Genomic DNA, 20,357 nt, shown 5'->3' with positions numbered 1-20,357 from the left:
GTCTGTCTGTCTGTCTGTCTGTCTGTCTGTCTGTCTGTCTGTCTGTCTGTCTGTCTGTCTGTCTGTCTGTCTGTCTGTCTGTCTGTCTGTCTGTCTGTCTGTCTGTCTGTCTGTCTGTCTGTCTGTCTGTCTGTCTGTCTGTCTGTCTGTCTGTCTGTCTGTCTGTCTGTCTGTCTGTCTGTCTGTCTGTCTGTCTGTCTGTCTGTCTGTCTGTCTGTCTGTCTGTCTGTCTGTCTGTCTGTCTGTCTGTCTGTCTGTCTGTCTGTCTGTCTGTCTGTCTGTCTGTCTGTCTGTCTGTCTGTCTGTCTGTCTGTCTGTCTGTCTGTCTGTCTGTCTGTCTGTCTGTCTGTCTGTCTGTCTGTCTGTCTGTCTGTCTGTCTGTCTGTCTGTCTGTCTGTCTGTCTGTCTGTCTGTCTGTCTGTCTGTCTGTCTGTCTGTCTGTCTGTCTGTCTGTCTGTCTGTCTGTCTGTCTGTCTGTCTGTCCTGTCTGTCTGTCTGTCTGTCTGTCTGTCTGTCTGTCTGTCTGTCTGTCTGTCTGTCTGTCTGTCTGTCTGTCTGTCTGTCTGTCTGTCTGTCTGTCTGTCTGTCTGTCTGTCTGTCTGTCTGTCTGTCTGTCTGTCTGTCTGTCTGTCTGTCTGTCTGTCTGTCTGTCTGTCTGTCTGTCTGTCTGTCTGTCTGTCTGTCTGTCTGTCTGTCTGTCTGTCTGTCTGTCTGTCTGTCTGTCTGTCTGTCTGTCTGTCTGTCTGTCTGTCTGTCTGTCTGTCTGTCTGTCTGTCTGTCTGTCTGTCTGTCTTGTCTGTCTGTCTGTCTGTCTGTCTGTCTGTCTGTCTGTCTGTCTGTCTGTCTGTCTGTCTGTATGTATGTATGTATGTATGTATGTATGTATGTGTTTCTGTCTGTATCTGTCTCTGTGTTTAGATAGTACACCGCACCGCAATACAGCTAGAAGCCATCCTCCTCCAACAACTCAACGCCCTGGGGCTGGTCCTCCTATCCCCTCTGCCAGTCACCCTAGTGTGAGTATCTTCCCTCTGACTATACCCCCCTTTTCACTCCTCCACTCTCTCCCTCCCTCCTTCCACACAGTCATTCAACATTACATTTCATTCCTTGTCTCTGCAGCTACTGCAGCCTCCCCCACCCAGAAGAGAGCAATCTCCCCAGCACCCTGGCAGAATAACTGGCAAGTGTAAGTGTGCAATCTGGAATGTTACTATCTAACTATAATTATAAACTGTGTGGTTCGAGGCTTGAATGCTGATTGGCTGACAGCCAGCATATCACGGGTATGACTAAAATATGGTTTTACTGCTCTAATTACGTTGGTAACCAGTTTATAATAGCAATAAGACACCTTGGGGGTTTGTGGTATAACACGGCCAAAGACTGTATCCAGGCACTCTGCATTGTGTCGTGCATAAAGAACATCTCTTAGGCATTTGATAAAGTAAGACTGGATTTTATTTATAAATGCCTGGATTTTTTCAATTTTGGTAACTGTCTTGGGTAAAAAATAATGTATAGTAACCGCAGGTGTAAAATAGTAAATAACGGCTACTTCTCAGAGAGTTTTGAATTGTCAAGAGGAGTTAAACAAGGGTGTCCGCTGTCACCATATCTATTTGTTATGTCCATCGAAATGCTAGCTATTAAATCCTATCAAATAACAACATTAGAGGATTAGAAATACAAGGCTTAAAAACAAAGGTGTCCATGTATGCCGATGAATCAAGTTTTACATTAGGACCACAAGCTAGATCCCTGCAATGTCTCATTGAAGATCCCTGCAATGTCTCATTGAAGATCCCTGCAATGTCTCATTAAAGATCTAGATATTCTTTCTGTACTCTGGACTAAAACCTAATTATGATAAGTGTACAATATTACGTATTGGATCTTTAAAAAATATTTTTTTTAAATTATCCTGCAGTTTACCTATAAAATGGGCTGATGGTGAAGTAGACATACTTGGTAGTCATATCACAGAAGATATAAATAAGCTCTCCACAATGAATTTTAATAGAACACTTGTAAAAATAGACAAGATCCTGTAACCATGGAGAGGTAAATTCCTGTCTATTTATGGAAAAATTGCCCTGATTAACTCCTTAGTCATATCTCAGTTTATTCACTTACTTATGACGCTGCCTACTCCCGATGATTAGTTTTCAAATCATACGAGAAAAAAATATTTTGCTTTATCTGGGACGTTAAACCAGACAAAATAAAACTATCTATATAATAATCTATATATAGTACCTATCTATATAATGATCTATATATAGTACCTATCTATATAATGATCTATATATAGTACCTATCTATATAATGATCTATATATAGTACCTATCTATATAATAATCTATATATAGTACCTATCTATATAATAATCTATATATAGTACCTATCTATATAATAATCTATATATAGTACCTATCTATATAATGATCTATATATAGTACCTATCTATATAATAATCGATATATAGTACCTATCTATATAATAATCTATATATAGTACCTATCTATATAATGAATATGAATTGGGTGGGTTGAGATTATTAAATATAAAACCACTGAACCTCTCTCTCTCTCTCTAGCCTCACTCATTCAAAAGTTTTATTTGACCCCTAAATGGTTCTCAAGTAGATTAATAAGAAAAGCTCATCCATTGTTTAAAAATGGCCTTTTTGCCTTTGTGCAGATTGCCGTGTCTCATTTTCGATTAATTGAAATGGATACTTTTTTTCAAAGTATCTCTCTTTTTCAAACAAGCATTGCAGAGCTGGCTACAATTTCAATTTCATCCCCCTGAAAAGATAGAACAAATATTCCAACAAATATTATGGCTGAACTCAAATGTGCTGGTTGATAAAATACCTGTATTTATGGGAAAGATGTTTGAAAAGGGTATTTTGTTCTTAAATGATATTGTAAATGGGAATGGTAGAGTTATGTCCTTCATGGAGTTATCAGAATTGTACGGGAAGGTCTGCTCAATCCATGAGTACAATCAATTGATTACAGCATTACCCCAAAACTGGAGGAGGCAGGTGGCAGCTGGGGGAGGTAGGGAACTGGTCTGTCTGCCCAATATAAAGGATCAAAACTGGAGGAGGCAGTGGGAAGAGGTAGGGAACTGGTCTGTCTGCCCAATATAAAGGATCAAAACTGGAGGAGGCAGGTGGCAGCTGGGGGAGGTAGGGAACTGGTCTGTCTGCCCAATATAAAGGATCAATACTGGAGGAGGCAGGTGGCAGCGGGAGGAGGTAGGGAACTGGTCTGTCTGCCCAATATAAAGGATCACAACTGGAGGAGGCAGGTGGCAGCGGGAGGAGGTAGGGAACTGGTCTGTCTGCCCAATATAAAGGATCAAAACTGGAGGAGGCAGGTGGCAGCGGGAGGAGGTAGGGAACTGGTCTGTCTGCCCAATATAAAGGATCAAAACTGGAGGAGGCAGGTGGCAGCGGGAGGAGGTAGGGAACTGGTCTGTCTGCCCAATATAAAGGATCACAACTGGAGGAGGCAGGGGGCAGCAGGAGGAGGTAGGGAACTGGTCTGTCTGCCCAATATAAAGGATCACAACTGGAGGAGGCAGGTGGCAGCGGGAGGAGGTAGGGAACTGGTCTGTCTGCCCAATATAAAGGATCACAACTGGAGGAGGCAGGTGGCAGCGGGAGGAGGTAGGGAACTGGTCTGTCTGCCCAATATAAAGGATCAAAACTGGCGGAGGAATAAAAATAGCATAAATAGGAAAGTATACCAGTTTCATTTGAGGACCAGGATGTTGACAGCTCTGCCATACAGATTGCGAAATAGTTGGGAAGAGATTTTTGATGTACTGATTCCATGGTACAGGGTGTATGAGTTGATATATAAAAACAACGCAAGATTCAAGACTTCGTGCTTTTCAGCTAAAATTATTATATAGAATTCTTGCCACCAACAAAATGTTGAATATTTGGGGCATAAAATCATCGAAGCTCTGCAGATTTTGTTGTGAGGATACAGAATCAATAGACCATTTATTTTGGTATTGTCCTCAGGTAGCCTGTTTCTGGTCTCATGTTCAGGAATGGCTGAAAATGCATAACATTGATCTAAAATTGACCCTAGAAATAATACTGTTAAGAGATTTGGAGAGACCGGGCCAGTCAATACTCTTAGTAAAAGTATTTATCTTCAACTCGCAATGTGTGGATTCTATTCGACTAGATAGATTGAAATTGTACGTTAAACATCACAGCATAGTTGAAAGATATGTGTTGCGTAGAAACCCGAAGTGGTTGGCCAGCAGAGATAGATGGGATGGGCTGAGGGAAGTTGAGGAATTGGAGACAAGTGGGGGTGGAGTTGCTGTGTGGAAGATAGAATGATGGTCAAAGATAAAAGTCAAAAATAAAAATAAAATAAAAAGTCTAAATTAAACCTACATTTGAATGACACTGAGGGGCAGTGTTTTTACAGCTAATGCCGGTCAGCCTGGTGCTGATGCCGTGCAGGTGTTTGTACACATGCATATACACACACTCATTCAAATAAACACATACAAGAATACACACATACATGTAGTAGTGCCAGACATGCACACAAACATATACAGTTGGTATTGCTGTTATGATTTCAGTTGTCCTTGATGTCCTTTGTTTCAAATTTATTATTTTGTTGTATATTTTTTTTGCATTGTTGTTTTCTGTTTTCTTCTGTCTTTTCCTTTTTTCTCTTTAGTTCTCTTGGTTGTTGGTGCATTGGGGTGCATCCTGGGGGTGGGGAATGGAATTAATTGTATTTTATTTATTTTTTCTTCTTCTTGGGGGGGGGGGGTAGGAGGGGTCTCGAATGGTTGAGGGACAGCTATTGGGGAACAGTGGGTGGATCTTGGAGGGTTCGGGTTCACGTTTTTTGGCCTGGTGGTAGATCGGTCAACGTGCCTTTGAGCAGGGCATTGACCCTGGATGCTTCTGTGTGTCTCTCTGAATGGGAGTCTGTTGGATGACTGGTATGATGTAGTTGTTGAGCGGCTTCACTGCAAGTATATTGTATGTTTCGAAATAAATAAATACAATTTAAAAGAACATCGCTTAGCCGTGGTATATTGGCCATATACCACATCTCCTCGTGCCTTATTGCTTAAATATAGCATTTGAACACTGTTTATTCCCTTGTATTGATTTGTACCCTGTCTTTTCATATTGTCTTTTAAAGTGCCTGCTACTTCCTCAAATGCTGCCCCCGCTCCACCAGTTGACCGCAGAAGAAAGCCCACCAAACTGGATCGCACAAGACTTGCTGAATCTCCAATACCAGGTACTCTCACACCACAGGAGGCTGCTGAGGGGAGGACGGCTCATAATAATGTCCGGAATGGAGCAAATGGAATGGTATCAAACACCTGGAAACCATGGAAACCATGTGTTTGATGTATTTGATTCCATTCCACTGATTCCGCTCCAGCCATTACCACAAGCCCGTTCTCCTCAATTAAGGTGCCACCAACCTCCCGTGTCTCACACCAATCTAAATTTAGCAAGAAAATGTTTACTACTGCAGGTGTCTGTTCCTACACCTGCCTGCCCACAGATACATGTCATGTAACAGTTCCTCTTCCATAAGTATGTGTCAATGTTAGTATAGAGAGGATACTTTCTATTTATGTTCAATTTACATACTTAATCACATTTATTGGATTTATCATCACCATAAAGCAGTAATGTCATGTTTTTTTATGCCCTCGTACTGACCTGATCTGTTATTCCACACAGCAACGAAGTTAAACACAACTAACATGGTGAGAATTAACTTTGCTTATGTTTTGATCAGTCCTATATTGTGTCCAAACAACGTTCTTCTCATCTCAATGTCAAGTGAACAAACATATGCCTATAGATCTTTGCATGTGCTTGCTAAAGTTATAGTTGGCCTATATAACTGTATAGCTAATAGCTATAAGAATGTCTACATATGAGTGTTTAAAGGCCATCCCAGACTCGTTGTTAATAGTTTGAAATATGAAGATTTCACAATGAAGTGTATGACATGTTTGTTTTGTCTCTCACATGCAGCCTGCTCCACATTCATGGAGGTATAGAATACTTATTTTGGTTCTATATTGCTTTCCAGTCATGTGACTTCTCGCTATTCTATTTCACAATGTCATTGACACCTCGTTTTCTGTTTGAATGATGACTGCACATAAGTATATTCACACCCCGTTGATCTTTTTCAGAAATGTGTTGTGTTACAAAGTGGGATTAAAATGGATTTAATTGTCACTACCTTGCTTGAAAATATGAAGAGTGGTACTTGGTGATGTGTTGTTGTGGATTTGCCCCAAAACATAACGCTTTTGCGAGGCATGGGAGAATCTCACTGGTCTTTGTGATTGAATCTGTGTTTGAAATGATCTGCTCGACTGCGGTACCTTACAGACCATTTCTTTGTGTGGTTTACAGAGATTAGGTAGTTATTTAAAAATCATGTTAAACACTATTATTGCACAAAGCGTGAGTCCATGCAACTTATTATGCACATTCTTACTCCTGAACGTATTTAAGCTTGTAATAAGAAAGGGGTTGAATACTTATTGACTCAAGACATTTCAGCTTTTCATTTTTTATTAATTTGTAACATTTTGGAAAAACATCATTCTTCTTTGACATAATGGGGTATTGTGTGTAGGCCAGTGACGCAACTAATCTAAATGTAATCCATTTTAAATTCAGACTGTAAGACAACAACATGTGGGAAAGTCAAGGGGTGTGAATACTTCCTGAAGGCTCTGTACAGCACATTTGTTGTACATACATTCAGTTTCTAAAAACGGTGCCTTTTCTACAAGAAATTAACCAAGCTATAACTTCCTGAATTGGTAACTACACTGTCCAGTTTTGGAACCTCTGACTTCACATTGCTCCTATATCCAGGCCTCAGGCAGAAGAGAGGGGTCCAGACCCTCCCAGAATGCCCAAACCTCCCCTCCCTGTGTCAAGTAGTGTCAGCAGGAGCAGCTCGTCGGTCGGCAGAGCCCCGCTGAACAACAACAGGTCTGCAGTGCACCTCCCTCCATCCTCCATACGGCACCGCTCCAGACACACATCACATATAGACTACACATCAACTGATCCTTAAATAAACACAATGTGATTCAGTGGTTAGTTAAGCCATGGTACACTGCTCAAAAAAAATAAAGGGAACACTAAAATAACACATCCTAGATCTGAATGAATGAAATATTCTTATTAAATACTTTTTTCTTTACATAGTTGAATGTGCTGACAACAAAATCACACAAAAATGATCAATGGAAATCAAATGTATCAACCCATTTAGGTCTGGATTTGGAGTCACACTCAAAACCACACTACAGGCTGATCCAACTTTGATGTAATGTCCTTAAAACAAGTCAAAATGAGGCTCAGTAGTGTGTGTGGCCTCCACGTGCCTGTATGACCTCCCTACAACGCCTGGGCATGCTCCTGATGAGGTGGCGGATGGTCTCCTGAGGGATCTCCTCCCAGACCTGGACTAAAGCATCTGCCAAATCCTGAACAGTCTGTCGTGCAATGTGGCGTTGGTGGATGGAGCGAGACATGATGTCCCAGATGTGTTCAATTGGATTCAGGTCTGGGGAACGGGCGGGCCAGTCCATAACATCAATGCCTTCCTCTTGCAGGAACTGCTGACACACTCCAGCCACATGAGGTCTAGCATTGTCTTGCATTAGGAGGAACCCAGGGCCAACCGCACCAGCATATGGTCTCACAAGGGGTCTGAGGATCTCATCTCGGTACCTGATGGCAGTCAGGCTACCTCTGGCGAGCACATGGAGGGCTGTGCGGCCCCCCAAAGAAATGCCACCCCACACCATGACTGACCCACCGCCAAACCGGTCATGCTGGAAGATGTTGCAGGCAGCAGAACGTTCTCCATGGCGTCTCCAGACTCTGTCACATGTGCTCAGTGTGAACCTGCTTTCATCTGTGAAGAGCACAGGGCGCCAGTGACGAATTTGCCAATCTTGTTGTTCTCTGGCAAATGCCAAACGTCCTGCACGGTGTTGGGCTGTAAGCACAACCCCCACCTGTGGACATCGGGCCCTCATACCACCCTCATGGAGTCTGTTTCTGACCGTTTGAGCAGACACAGGCCTGCTGGAGGTCATTTTGCAGGGCTCTGGCAGTGCTCCTCCTGCTCCTCCTTGCACAAAGGCGGAGGTAGCGGTCCTGCTGCTGAGTTGTTGCCCTCCTACGGCCTCCTCCATGTCTCCTGGTGTACTGGCCTGTCTCCTGGTAGCGCCTCTATGCTCTGGACACTACGCTGACAGACACAGCAAACCGAGCCACAGCTCGCATTGATGTGCCATCCTGGATGAGCTGCACTACCTGAGCCACTTGTATGGGTTGTAGACTCCGTCTCATGCTACCACTAGAGTGAAAGCACCGCCAGCATTCAAAAGTGACCAAACATCAGCCAGGAAGCATAGGAACTGAGAAGTGGTCTGTGGTGACCACCTGCAGAACCACTCCTTTATTGGGGGTGTCTTGCAAATTGCCTAGAATTTCCACCTGTTGTCTATTCCATTTGCACAACAGCATGTGCAATTTATTGTCAATCAGTGTTGCTTCCTAAGTGGACAGTTTGATTTCACAGAAGTGTGATTGACTTGGAGTTACATTGTGTTGTTTAAGTGTTCCCTTTATTTTTTTGAGCAGTGTATATTGGCCCTATGCCACAAACCCTGAGGTGCCTTAATGCTATTATAAACTGATTACCAATGTAATTTTGTCATCAGCATTCATGGCTCGAACCACCCGGTTTATAAGGAAGTACACTCCATCAGAAATACATGGGGTGACGGATTGGAATTGCGGTTGTTTAGTCAGCAGGAGCTAATTGAGCTGGGGTGAATCACTGCCACAGAGCACAGCTTCGTATGACCTTTACTTGTTATAGAATGAAGGAACTCTGCATCTCAAGATGTGTATCATTTTATGATTAGCCTTCCAGTCTTCCGCCTGCGTTTTGTTTGATTTGCTGGTTGTTGCACATACAGGATTTGACTAAATCTTCGTGTTCGCTTATTGAGTTCAACACGATATGAAAGTGGATATAGCAACTTATTCAACTGTCATTTCCATTTGTGTTGCAGATATGTGCCTGATGCAAGAAATGAGGTAAAGGTATATTTTGGTGTACACGTGGTGACATCACCATGATGGGGTGGCTGATACGGATTTTCAAACTGTGTCTTTTTCGTAACTGAGAAAAGTCTATAGTTCCTCCTCATAAAATGTTTAATATTATGTCATCAACAGGTACAAGATGATGGTAAGACATTTTCTGAAACCTTTTTCGACTTGTTAAGGGAACTTTACATTGTAGCTATTTAATCTTCATCCTGTTTTACATTGAAGGACTATGCAGTCATAGTGAGTGTATCTCTCTTTTAGTGCCCATGTCCAAACCATACAACTCCAACACATTTCCTAGACCAGGGCACCCTAGAGCAGTGCTCCCCGGACTATCCTTACATTCAGACGGGTAAGATCAGTTTTGTCTTGTCAAAGTTAGGAATTCAAATGGCCTTTAGGCTTACATGGAGGACAGCACTTTGCTGGAGATGATGGAATTTAAAAGATACGCACATTTTAATGGTAATCTGCAAACTGTTGTTCCATCTCTCTCCAGCTTTCCTCCTAATATCGCTTCAACTGCATCTCTACCTTCAAAACTGCAGGCACTGCAGGCATGTGAGTGCTTTGTTTTCACTTCAGTACCCATCCTTAAAATATACTGTACAGTGTGTATATATATGACTCACAACTTCTCCTTTTGATAACTGGTATGATTCTAATTTATTTTTTTCTTTCTAAGCCATCTCACCCAGGAGCAGTCCTAGGATTGTGCCAGACAGACACATTATGCCCCCTCCGCCACCTATGCAAGCTTCTATCCCCCCACCGGCAGACCTAGAGGATGAACAGGTGATCCCCACAACACACACACACAGACAGACAGACAGACAGACAGATTCTCAAATATGACCGTACATACTTGGATGTGGTCTAGTGATGCAATGCCTTGCATAGCTCAGTAGGTGACGCCATTGCATTGTTATTCTAAGGGAGCATTGTACGTTCAGGCTGCCAACCACTAATCTCAACAGCTGTGTTGAGCAGAGCCCTTTGTCTCTAAAACTAGTCAGCTCTTATTGAATAGATCAAATATTTACCTAGGTCCTCATATAGTACAGTATGTGCAAGTAATGGTCATTTGAAGCATTTAACAACTCACTTCTATTGAACAATGTGGAAACATGTTGCAAACTCAAGGATATTTGTTAATGTGTTCTTTTTTGGTCTGAAGCCTATCACAGAAATTAGTAACAGGTCACAAAGTCACAAATCCCATCTGATTGATGTGTGATTGTGTTCCTGTGTGAATATGTAGGACCTGAACCCTCAGTGGTACGTTGGTCAGGTGACACGGGGTCAAGCGGAGGGCTGTCTCAGACAGGTCAACATGGTGAGACATCTTCTGCTGTCAATATCACTCACACACCTGGTTAACTGTAATAACAGGCAAACTGACATTCACACTCTGTTCTCACAGATTAATCGTGACACTGGTTTTTGAAGGGACAATGCAATATCACATACAGTGCATTTGGAAAGCATTCAGACCCGTTGACTTTTTCCACATTTTATGTTACAGCCTTATTCTAAAATGGATTAAATACAAATTTGTCCTCATCAATCGACACGCAATACACCATAATGACAAAGCGAAAACAGGGTTTTTAGAAATTGTTAGAAATGTTTAAAACATTTTAACCAGAAAGACTTTATTTACATCAGTATTCAGACCCTCTGCTGTGAGACACGAAATTGAGCTCAGGTGCATCCTGTTTCCATTGATCATCCTTGAGATGTTTCCACCTGATGAGTCCACCTGTGGTCAATTCAATTGATTGGACATGATTTGGAAAGGCACACACACCTGTCTATATAAGGTCCCACAGTTGACAGTGCATATCAGAGCAAAAACCAAGCCATGGGGTCAAAGGAATTGTCCGTAGAGCTCAGAGACAGGATTGGGTTGAGGCACAGATCTGGGGCAGGGTACCAAAAATGTTTTTCAGCTGCAGGGACTGGAAGACTAGTCAGGATTGAGGGAAAGATGAACGGAGCAATACTTGATGAAGTACAGAGAGATACTTGATGAAAACCTGCTACAGAGTGCTCAGGACGTCAGACTGGGGCAAAGGTTCACCTTCCAACAGGACAGCCACCCCAAGCACATGTAACAGTATAGCTTCCATCCCACTCCTCGCCCCGAACCCTCTGCAGCCGCCCTTGAAGCATCGTTACCCATCGCACCACAAAAGCCGCGGCCCTTGCAGAGCAAAGGGGAACAACTACTTCACGGTCTCAGAGCAAGTGACGTCGCCAATTGAAACGCTATTAGCGCGCACCACCGCTAACTAGCTAGACATTTCACATCGGTTACACACACAGCCAAGACAAGACAGGAATGGCTTCGGGACAAATCTCTGAATATCATTGAACCCGATTGATCATCTCTGGAGAAATAGCTGTGCAGCGACTCTCTGGGGAGAAGGGCCTTGGTCAGAGAGGTGACCAAGAACCCGATGGTCACTCTAACAAAGCTCCAGAGTTCCTCTGTGGACAACGACCCTAAGCACACAGCCATGATAACACAGGAGTGGCTTCAGGACAAGTCTCTGAATGTCCTTGAGGGGCTCAGCCAGAGCCCAGACTTGAACCTGATCGAACATCTCTGGAGAGACCTGAAAATAGCTGTGCAGCGACGCTCCCCATCCAACCTGACAGAGCTTGAAAGGATCTGCAGAGAAGAATGGGAGAAACTCCACAAATACAGTTGTGCCAAGCTTGTAGTGTCATACCCAAGAAGACTCTAAGCTGTAATCGCTGCCAAAGGTGCTTCAACTCAGTCCTGAGTAAAGGGTCTGAATACTTCTGTAATGGTGATATTTCAGTTTGTATTTTGGTATTTGTAAAAAAAATTAAAAAATAAAACTGTTTTTGCTTTGTCATTATGGGGTATTGTGTGTAGATTGATGAGGGGGGAAAACTATTTAATCAATTTTAGAATAAGGCTGTAATGTAACAAAATGTGGAAAAAGTCAAGGGGTCTGAATACTTTCCGAATGCACTGTCCAAAATGACAATATACAGTATAAAATATGTTTTATGTGGATAGTTCACCAGTGCTCTTTGGTGGTAGAATACAACACAAACACCACTAATAATGTACAATGTTTTTCTGTTTCCTTATCTGTTTAGGACGGTGCATTTCTGGTACGAGACAGTTCGAAACGGTCGTCCATTCAGCCCTATACACTCATGGTACTCTATCAGGACAAAGTTTACAACATCCAGATCCGCTGTGAACAGAATGAGTTTCTGCTGGGGACTGGTCTGAAGGTCTCAGAGGTACATTATATCTGCCTCATTCATTCGGACTATGGCCAAGAATTGTTCCTGACCAGGTCACATGGTCAGGAATGAACTCATATCCCTAATTATGACCAGTCAGAGTAATATGTGTAATTTTATATCATATTATCAATCACTCTGAGGATGAAGCAGTGAGCTTTGTGAACTGGATCCGTGAATCTGTCATCTGAAAGTTTGTTATATAGCCATTTTTTTGCCAAAACATCAACTACGAGATTCAATTAGATGTACAGCAAGCCATCTTACATTTTATGTTTCAACTTATGTTATGACACAGCTCAATGATGCCCTGTTAATGTATTGGTTCATGTTTTATGTTCCAGACCTATCCGATGGTGGCACACATCATCGCTCATTACAGACAGTCACCTCTTCTGCTGATTGATGCTAAGAACCGTGGATCAGGACAGCAGAGCCAGTGTCCCCTGATCTACCCAGCAGGTGGAGCACTAGCAAGTCCCTACCCATCCTTTTAACAGACAGCAGAGCCAGTGTCCCCTGATCTACCCAGCAGGTGGAGCACTAGCAAGTCTCTACCCATCCTTTTAACAGACAGCTGGGGTAGTGATAACAATAACATGGAGCAATAGTCAAGATTCACAGTGGTTTTAAAGGACTGCCACTCACATTATGGGTGGAATGACTTATGCAACCTTGGAATTGCAGTTCATAGTCTTTTACATGTAAGGTCATTTCATATGAAGACAAGTGACTCTTGGATTGAGATGGTAGGTACGGTACATCTCTGTCAACTGTTCACTGTATGGACCTCAGAAAGAAAAGTCCATATACACAATAATAGTCATAGTTTTTGTCTCAATGTGTATTTTTTTTATTTCAGTATTGAAAGCACAGAAGCTGAACATGTCCATGTGAGTAGTTACGTAAATGCCTGTGTTTGCTCTCTGTTATTTCCCTGTTACATGCAATGGAAAGGTCTAGAATAGCAGCTAGCTCTGCATTAAATCAGAAGCAGCATACATTATCCAAGTAAGGAAATAGTGGGGTCAACAGTCAGTCACAACTGCTGAGCTTTTATAATATGGATTTTGTTTCAATTTCCTGCATTGTTTAATGGTTAAATTAAAACTATATTCTTTAATCTCTCACACTGTATGTTCTATAACATAGCTATTATCAATGTTTCAAATAAACGCTTGCATTTTTTTAAAAATTGGAAACTTGTGGCAGAAATTCTACAAATCATTGGTCACACTAGGAAAAACTTCCCTGACCTCTGTTCCAAATTCTCCCTATCTTTTTTCATTCAACTTCATATCATCGACGTCCATTGTTTCTCTAACTTCTCTGAAGCATGGACAATTACCAAAGGCTCCTTACTGCTGATCTGGCGCTGTAATATTAGGCAAGTGAATACGAAAGCGTGTCGGATCTGCACTACTAACCTGTTGTAAAATACAATGCCTCACCGTCGGTATCGGTATTGAGATCAGACCGTATAAAAGATTTATGTCCCTAATCTCTCTTATTTGTCTGTTGTAATTTACACAAGCCTTGTCATTTGGAGTGTGAAGATCTTGTAAAATACAACAGCAGGCAGACAATATAAACTCCCAGGAGGGACAGATGTGCCGTTATGTCTGTGTCAGCACCACTGAAGAGGATTACTATAATCACATTAACTGCCATCCTTGGTAACCTCCAAGATTTGTTTCTTTGAAATGAATCATGGAACACTTAGCCCAGTCCTTGCAGGCAATTTGAGAGAGACACCATCTCTAAGCTGACAAAGTAGGATATATCTTTGGAAGGAACTTCCAAGTTCACAAATGATGAAAAGCAGAAACAATCAAACTGCCATCATGTCTCTGCCCATATTCAGGCTTGGATTACAGGACACATGACTGTGCAGAAATGTTTGCAGTAAAAAAAAGTAAAAAAGCACATCAACTCTTCTAAGCCTGCATGGATCACTGAACTGAGGCATGTAATCATAACGTTCCTGAATCACTCATCTCATATTTATGTTTCCACCCACCCCGAAAAATTCCATTGCGGTACATATACTACCTTCCCCAGTAAAAACGAATTATTCCGCATGAAAAAGAAGCCATGGTAACCAATCCGCGCACAATGTGTGCAGACTACCAAATATCTTCGAGCGCGCTCCGCTCTTGTGTATCCTATTATGGGCATTGCAGAGCACGCTACAATGGAAACATATTCATTACTGGCGTCCTGGCCACCGCCATTTATCAATGAAACTACGAGTATAGCTTCCTATACGAGAAAAACAAAACAGAGACATTTCAGAACTGCTAATGATATGTCAATGTTGTGAGCTTTAAATGTCCATGCGCAGAGAAATAACACAATTGTATGTTTTAAAGTAATGTAATATGGAGAATAGGGCATTCTTAAAAGCATTATTTGGCGGGGTAAATAAATTATATTAAAATCATCCCTGGCGGGATGGAGAATAATACATAATACAAATAGTTTTAACAATCACATCTGTTTTGACGATGAAGGTGTTAATGGCTCCCAACCCAATTCGTTGTAGTATTTATAACACCTGTCTCTGAATAAAAAACGATCTAAATTTCAACAAGCATGATGTCTAAAATGTTTGTGACATCTAAGAAATGGACAAGGGGGGAAAAAAAGTTTTGGGATAGGACAAATATATAATTCAGAAGCAATAAAATGATGTATAGGAAGAAGCCTAAATGCAGTTTCCCCTTGGAATGTTGAGCTCATGAAATCACATATGAAGTGAGTGCCTATTTGAGCCTATCGTTTTAATAAAACAGGGTCGCATATCAACAGGGTCGCATATCAACAGGGTCGCATATTGCCCATACAACTATGTTAGAGAAAAAACAAATACATGTACAAACTTCAAATTCAACTGACATTCAATTATCCTTTCATATTACGCTATATTTATATATTATATTTGAGTCTTGAAAGTGTTATACATTAAATTACTGTAACATTTGTAAATGTAGCACTCATTATCCCGTTCTGCTGTAAAATAACCAACTTTAAAATGTTCTTAAGTAAATGGTTGGATGTCAAATTAAAATAGCTAAACATTTCATAGAGCTTAGACTAACTTCTGGTGGAGAACTGGTGGAATTTCACCTCCTATTCAAAGGGAATTCTCCACGCCTAAACTCACTCAAATGACATGGTCACAGAAACACCCAATGAGAGCAGACATGGGTGTTGCTGTAGTACTATAAATTGATCAGGTGAGACAGGTGTCAGGTTGTGATGCACCTGCACTGGACACTAAATACAGAGTGAAAGGAAAATACCTCTCAGCTGGAAACAGAGGAACAAATAATACTGAAGAAACTGAAGAAAAGCGAGATCCAGATTTATTTATTTTTTACCAGAGCCATTTATTAGACTGAAGAGACCAGCTGCCAATCCAAGGATCAGTCTGTGGGTGAGCATGATGTCGTTTGTGCCACAGGGCCTCTCCCCACCTCCTTGTGGAACCCAGTACCCTAGCCTCGAACAGGAGCCTCCAGAGTTCAGCCTGTACAGCAACAACTTCTACAGCACTCCAACCCTGCCTAGCCCGCAACAGGCCACCCCTACTTCCTACGACCTGGGAGACTACACCAGCCCTCCTTCCAACCCTTACTTGTGGTTCAACGGCCCAGAGCTCAACAGTGTTCCCTACCTAGGTGGGCCCACAGGGCCAGTCTGTGGGCCCTATGTGCCCCAACTCTACAACATGCAGAGGCCCTATCTGGGTGCTGGCGTGCCGAGGGGTGGTGTAGGGGACCTGAGCTGGTTCTCCATGCCCTCTCAGGAGGAGCTGATGAAGCTAGCCAGGCCACCCTACTCCTACTCTGCCCTTATTGCCATGGCGATCCACGGGGGCCAAGACAGACGGCTCACCCTGAGCCAGATCTACCAATATGTTGCAGACAACTTCCCCTTCTACAACAAAAGCAAGGCCGGGTGGCAGAACTCTATCCGCCACAACCTCTCCCTCAACGACTGCTTCAAGAAGGTGCCCCGAGATGAGGATGATCCAGGTAAGAACGTTTGGAACTTGGTTTTTAAAATTGGTCTTTTAATTTCAAGGTGTTCCATGCCTACTAAATGTTTGGGAAGTGTATACATGTACAGTATAACCTTAAAAAAAAGACAAATATTAACTCTTGCCTAACTATGTGAGAGCAATTCCTTAACAAAAATGACTTATGTGTCTCCTTATAGGCAAGGGTAACTACTGGACCCTGGATCCCAACTGTGAGAAGATGTTTGACAACGGCAATTTCCGTCGCAAGAGGAAGAGGAAGTCGGACTCCCTGCCTGGTGAGGGGGGCTCCTCAGGTTCTGAGTCGTTAGAGTCCAGCCCCAAACACCACAACAACATGAATGACGTTTCCAGCTCCTCCGAGCGCGGCCCCTCCCCCATCTCCTCAGCCCCCTCCCTCTGCCTGAACAGCTTCCTGTCTCAGATGGCTGAAGTGGGGACGGTATCAAACACAGTAGTGTCAGATACCCTCCACAGACCCAGCCTGGCTACAGAGCTGTCCCAACGGGTCTCTCCGGCCCAGAGATACGGCTCCTACTCCCCCAATGCTCCGATGCCTCAGTGGGAGGTCTGTATGTCCCATCCACAGCAGCCTACCATTTCCTCCTCTCCTCCCCTCTACCCTGCGGGCTACAGTGACTCTGTCCTCACCCAGCTCAGCAGCCAACTATACCCAGCCCTGGACTCTGCCTCAATGCTTTACCCTCGGGAAGGCACAGAGGTGTAAAGCACAACTGATACATCTACTGGGTCGTTCCACCAATTAGGTGCCTTCGAGTACTTTAATTTGCCGATTTAAAAACAAAAAATGCACCTACTTTTAACATTCTGTCATAAAGAGCACTAGTTCAACTTAATAAAAAACACCCTTTCCCATCTCAAGAAGTTAACTAACAAAAATACTATAGTAAGTGCCTGTTAAGTGGGGAGGCAGGGTAGCCTAGTGGTTAGAGTGTTGGACTAGTAACTGAAAGGTTGCAAGTTCAAATCCCTGAGCTGACAAGGTACAAATCTGTAATTCTGCCCCTGAACAAGGCAGTTAACCCACTGTTCCTAGGCTGTCATTGAAAATAAGAATTTGTTCTTAACTGACTTGCCTAGTTTAAATAAATGTATAAAGGTTTAAATAAAAAATAAATAAGTGCCAACAGGGTTGACCATCTTAAATGAGCCATAAATCCCCTTGTGACAGCGGGAATGGAAGTGTGTTGTGTGCAACAGGGAGGGGCTATTGAAAGCAAATTTGTATCTATTGATAAAAAAATATTTCTAGCCTGTCTGTCTATGGGTAACAGGGTTGACGTATTATGCTCGACCCGCTTAGTTTTCCACCACAAAACAAATTGTAGAGCCAGCTCAACCTGCTTTTACGCTATGATTTGACTATTAAATGTTCAATGTGTCTTTTGAAAAAAATATTTGAAAAGGAATAGCTTCACCATATCTAAAATTTAATTTGAGTTCACATAACAGGATTGACCTTAAAATAAATCACTAATAACATTAAATAAATAATAATCCTTAGAAATTACTTTGCCAAAGTAACATAATAACCAGGGCTTTACAATGATGGTGAAAACCTGGAGAAATGTTGGGGTTAAGTGGGTTAAAATCTTCCTAGAAGTCAGAGAGGGACATGTCAAAATGCTGTGGTTAAGTCACAGAGGGACATGTCAAAATGCTGTGGTTAAGTCACAGAGGGACATGTCAAAATGCTGTGGTTTTCATTTAATATAACAGGCTTTTAAATATTTGCGCACAATTTCTACTTAAAGTATCAAAAAAAAGGCACTCATTTTGTGGAACAACCCGTACTGTGTAGTGTAGACCGTAGGGCAGCTTGTCTTCGACAAACTCACTGGAATGTCTTCCCCAGCAGAGAATGAAAGTGCACTGAACTCATACTAAACAGTGGGTGATTTACAATGTTTTTTTTCTCTCTCTTAATTGATTGTACATATGTATATTGTTTGCGGTTCCACGTATTGTCTTCATAATATCAACTGAAATATCTGTCAAATGATTATTGAGGGATTCTTGACTTGAGTAAAAACGTGTGGGTTGTGTATGAGCTGTACAGAAATGTCATGTCCTCATGCTTTTTCATATTGGTCAAATAAAAAACTGCATAAACAAAACATTCTCACTGCTATTTTTCTGGGAGTATTTATTTAAAACTGAATAAAAGAGAGAAATACAGGATATGGTCACACTTTAAACCCCAAAACGTTATTTGGGTTGTGATTAATTTAGAAATTCCTATTTAGCATGGTGCTTAAACACAGTTTGATCAAGATTTGTGATTGCCAGTGCTTTTGGTTGAGAAGACAAGTCAAGCTCCAATTACAGTCAATGACCCACATCACAGAGACGGGTTGTGAAATGAGGGAGATAAAGAAACCGTTAAACAGCACTCTGAACAGGGGGGAAAAAGACAGGTTTGACAGCCAGTGAACTAAAAGATAAATGCAACAGAAGTTGTTCCTCAAGGTTCCCCTTTGCTCCCACTTACTGCCACAGCGCCCTCTCCTCACACCTGTCTCCCGTCTTGTGTTCAGGGTACAAGCCCATGCCTCTCAACATCAGTCCGCCATGCTTTTGGAGACCAAATAACCTATTTGACATATGTATTTCCTTTTACACTATATGAACAGACGGCTATTTGTAATTGCGTTATTTTTCCCATATTGGCAAATACATTCTTTAAAGGCCCAGTGTAGTCAAAACTGCATTTCCTGTGTTTTGTATCATATTGTACAACTGACACTGTAAAAGTACAACTGACACTGTAAAAGTACAACTGACACTGTAAAAGTACAACTGACACTGTAAAAGTATAACTGACACTGTAAAAGTATAACTGACACTGTAAAAGTACAACTGACACTGTAAAAGTACAACTGACACTGTAAAAATATAACTGACACTGTAAAAGTATAACTGACACTGTAAAAGTATAACTGACACTGTAAAAGTACAACTGACACTGTAAAAGTATAACTGACACTGTAAAAGTACAACTGACACTGTAAAAGTACAACTGACACTGTAAAAGTATAACTGACACTGTAAAAGTACAACGGACACTGTAAAAGTACAACTGACACTGTAAAAGTATAACTGACACTGTAAAAGTACAACGGACACTGTAAAAGTACAACTGACACTGTAAAAGTATAACTGACACTGTAAAAGTACAACTGACACTGTAAAAGTATAACCGACACTGTAAAAGTATAACTGACACTGTAAAAGTACAACTGACACTGTAAAAGTACAACTGACACTGTAAAAGTATAACTGACACTGTAAAAATATAACTGACACTGTAAAAGTATAACTGACACTGTAAAAGTACAACTGACACTGTAAAAGTACAACTGACACTGTAAAAGTATAACTGACACTGTAAAAGTACAACTGACACTGTAAAAGTATAACTGACACTGTAAAAGTATAACTGACACTGTAAAAGTATAACTGACACTGTAAAAGTATAACTGACACTGTAAAAGTGTGGATTTTTTCTATCAGTATTATTTCCTGATAGTTGCTGGATGAAAATACAATCTACACAGGACCTAATCAGCCTGTTTGCATTGCCGGGAGTTTCAGCTTGCCTGGTGACATCACTAGGCGGTAAATTGGTTAATAGACCAAACACAAAAGAGAGTTCCAAACCTCTCTGCCAATAGCAGCTAGTTTCCAGTTTTCCCCTCCCCACTCAGACCACTCCCAGACAGTCCTAGCAACATTCTTCCTTGAGAAATAGTTTTGCTAAAATGCTAAAAAGCATTTTTTTTTTGTAAATGGAAAATTATTATAGTAAGGTAT

General features: G+C 41.7%; 2 protein-coding genes across 3 annotated transcripts in view; both read left to right on the top strand.

Annotated features, from left to right (window-relative positions):
- lcp2a (lymphocyte cytosolic protein 2a) overlaps positions 1-13,680 on the top strand; it is a 16,575-nt gene extending 2,895 nt beyond the window's left edge. Inside the window, exons 8-22 of one of the 2 annotated variants that reach the window (XM_020464572.2) lie at positions 919-1,016; positions 1,123-1,189; positions 5,205-5,306; positions 5,762-5,787; positions 6,062-6,081; positions 6,923-7,042; positions 9,148-9,172; positions 9,314-9,326; positions 9,449-9,539; positions 9,687-9,748; positions 9,873-9,982; positions 10,449-10,523; positions 12,326-12,475; positions 12,823-12,955; positions 13,029-13,680. In XM_020464572.2, the coding sequence (XP_020320161.1) occupies positions 919-1,016; positions 1,123-1,189; positions 5,205-5,306; positions 5,762-5,787; positions 6,062-6,081; positions 6,923-7,042; positions 9,148-9,172; positions 9,314-9,326; positions 9,449-9,539; positions 9,687-9,748; positions 9,873-9,982; positions 10,449-10,523; positions 12,326-12,475; positions 12,823-12,955; positions 13,029-13,048 (1,112 nt within the window). In that variant the 3' untranslated portion in view covers positions 13,049-13,680. Of the gene's footprint in view, positions 1-918; positions 1,017-1,122; positions 1,190-5,204; positions 5,307-5,761; positions 5,788-6,061; positions 6,082-6,922; positions 7,043-9,147; positions 9,173-9,313; positions 9,327-9,448; positions 9,540-9,686; positions 9,749-9,872; positions 9,983-10,448; positions 10,524-12,325; positions 12,476-12,822 lie in introns of both variants that reach the window. The other variant, XM_020464570.2, reaches the window with a different exon arrangement.
- Positions 13,681-15,685: 2,005 nt separating this feature from the next.
- LOC109873066 (forkhead box protein I1-ema-like) lies at positions 15,686-18,663 on the top strand. The gene is made up of 2 exons (XM_020464583.2): positions 15,686-16,518; positions 16,703-18,663. Exons 1-2 carry the CDS (start codon positions 15,924-15,926, stop codon positions 17,248-17,250), a joined length of 1,143 nt encoding a protein of 380 aa, XP_020320172.1. The 5' UTR covers positions 15,686-15,923; the 3' UTR covers positions 17,251-18,663.
- Positions 18,664-20,357: the final 1,694 nt, after the last annotated feature.

This window comes from Oncorhynchus kisutch, linkage group LG28 (assembly GCF_002021735.2).
Source record: "Oncorhynchus kisutch isolate 150728-3 linkage group LG28, Okis_V2, whole genome shotgun sequence".
Classification (NCBI taxonomy): domain Eukaryota; kingdom Metazoa; phylum Chordata; class Actinopteri; order Salmoniformes; family Salmonidae; genus Oncorhynchus; species Oncorhynchus kisutch.
This window is presented reverse-complemented; position numbering and strand designations above follow the sequence as displayed.

Excerpts from the sequence above, each read along its gene's own strand:
- LOC109873066 (XM_020464583.2), top strand. The coding sequence starts at position 15,924 with ATGATGTCGTTTGTGCCACAGGGCCTCTCCCCACCTCCTTGTGGAACC. Across the intron at positions 16,519-16,702 it reads CCGAGATGAGGATGATCCAG|GCAAGGGTAACTACTGGACC; the intron begins GTAAGAACGTTT and ends GTCTCCTTATAG.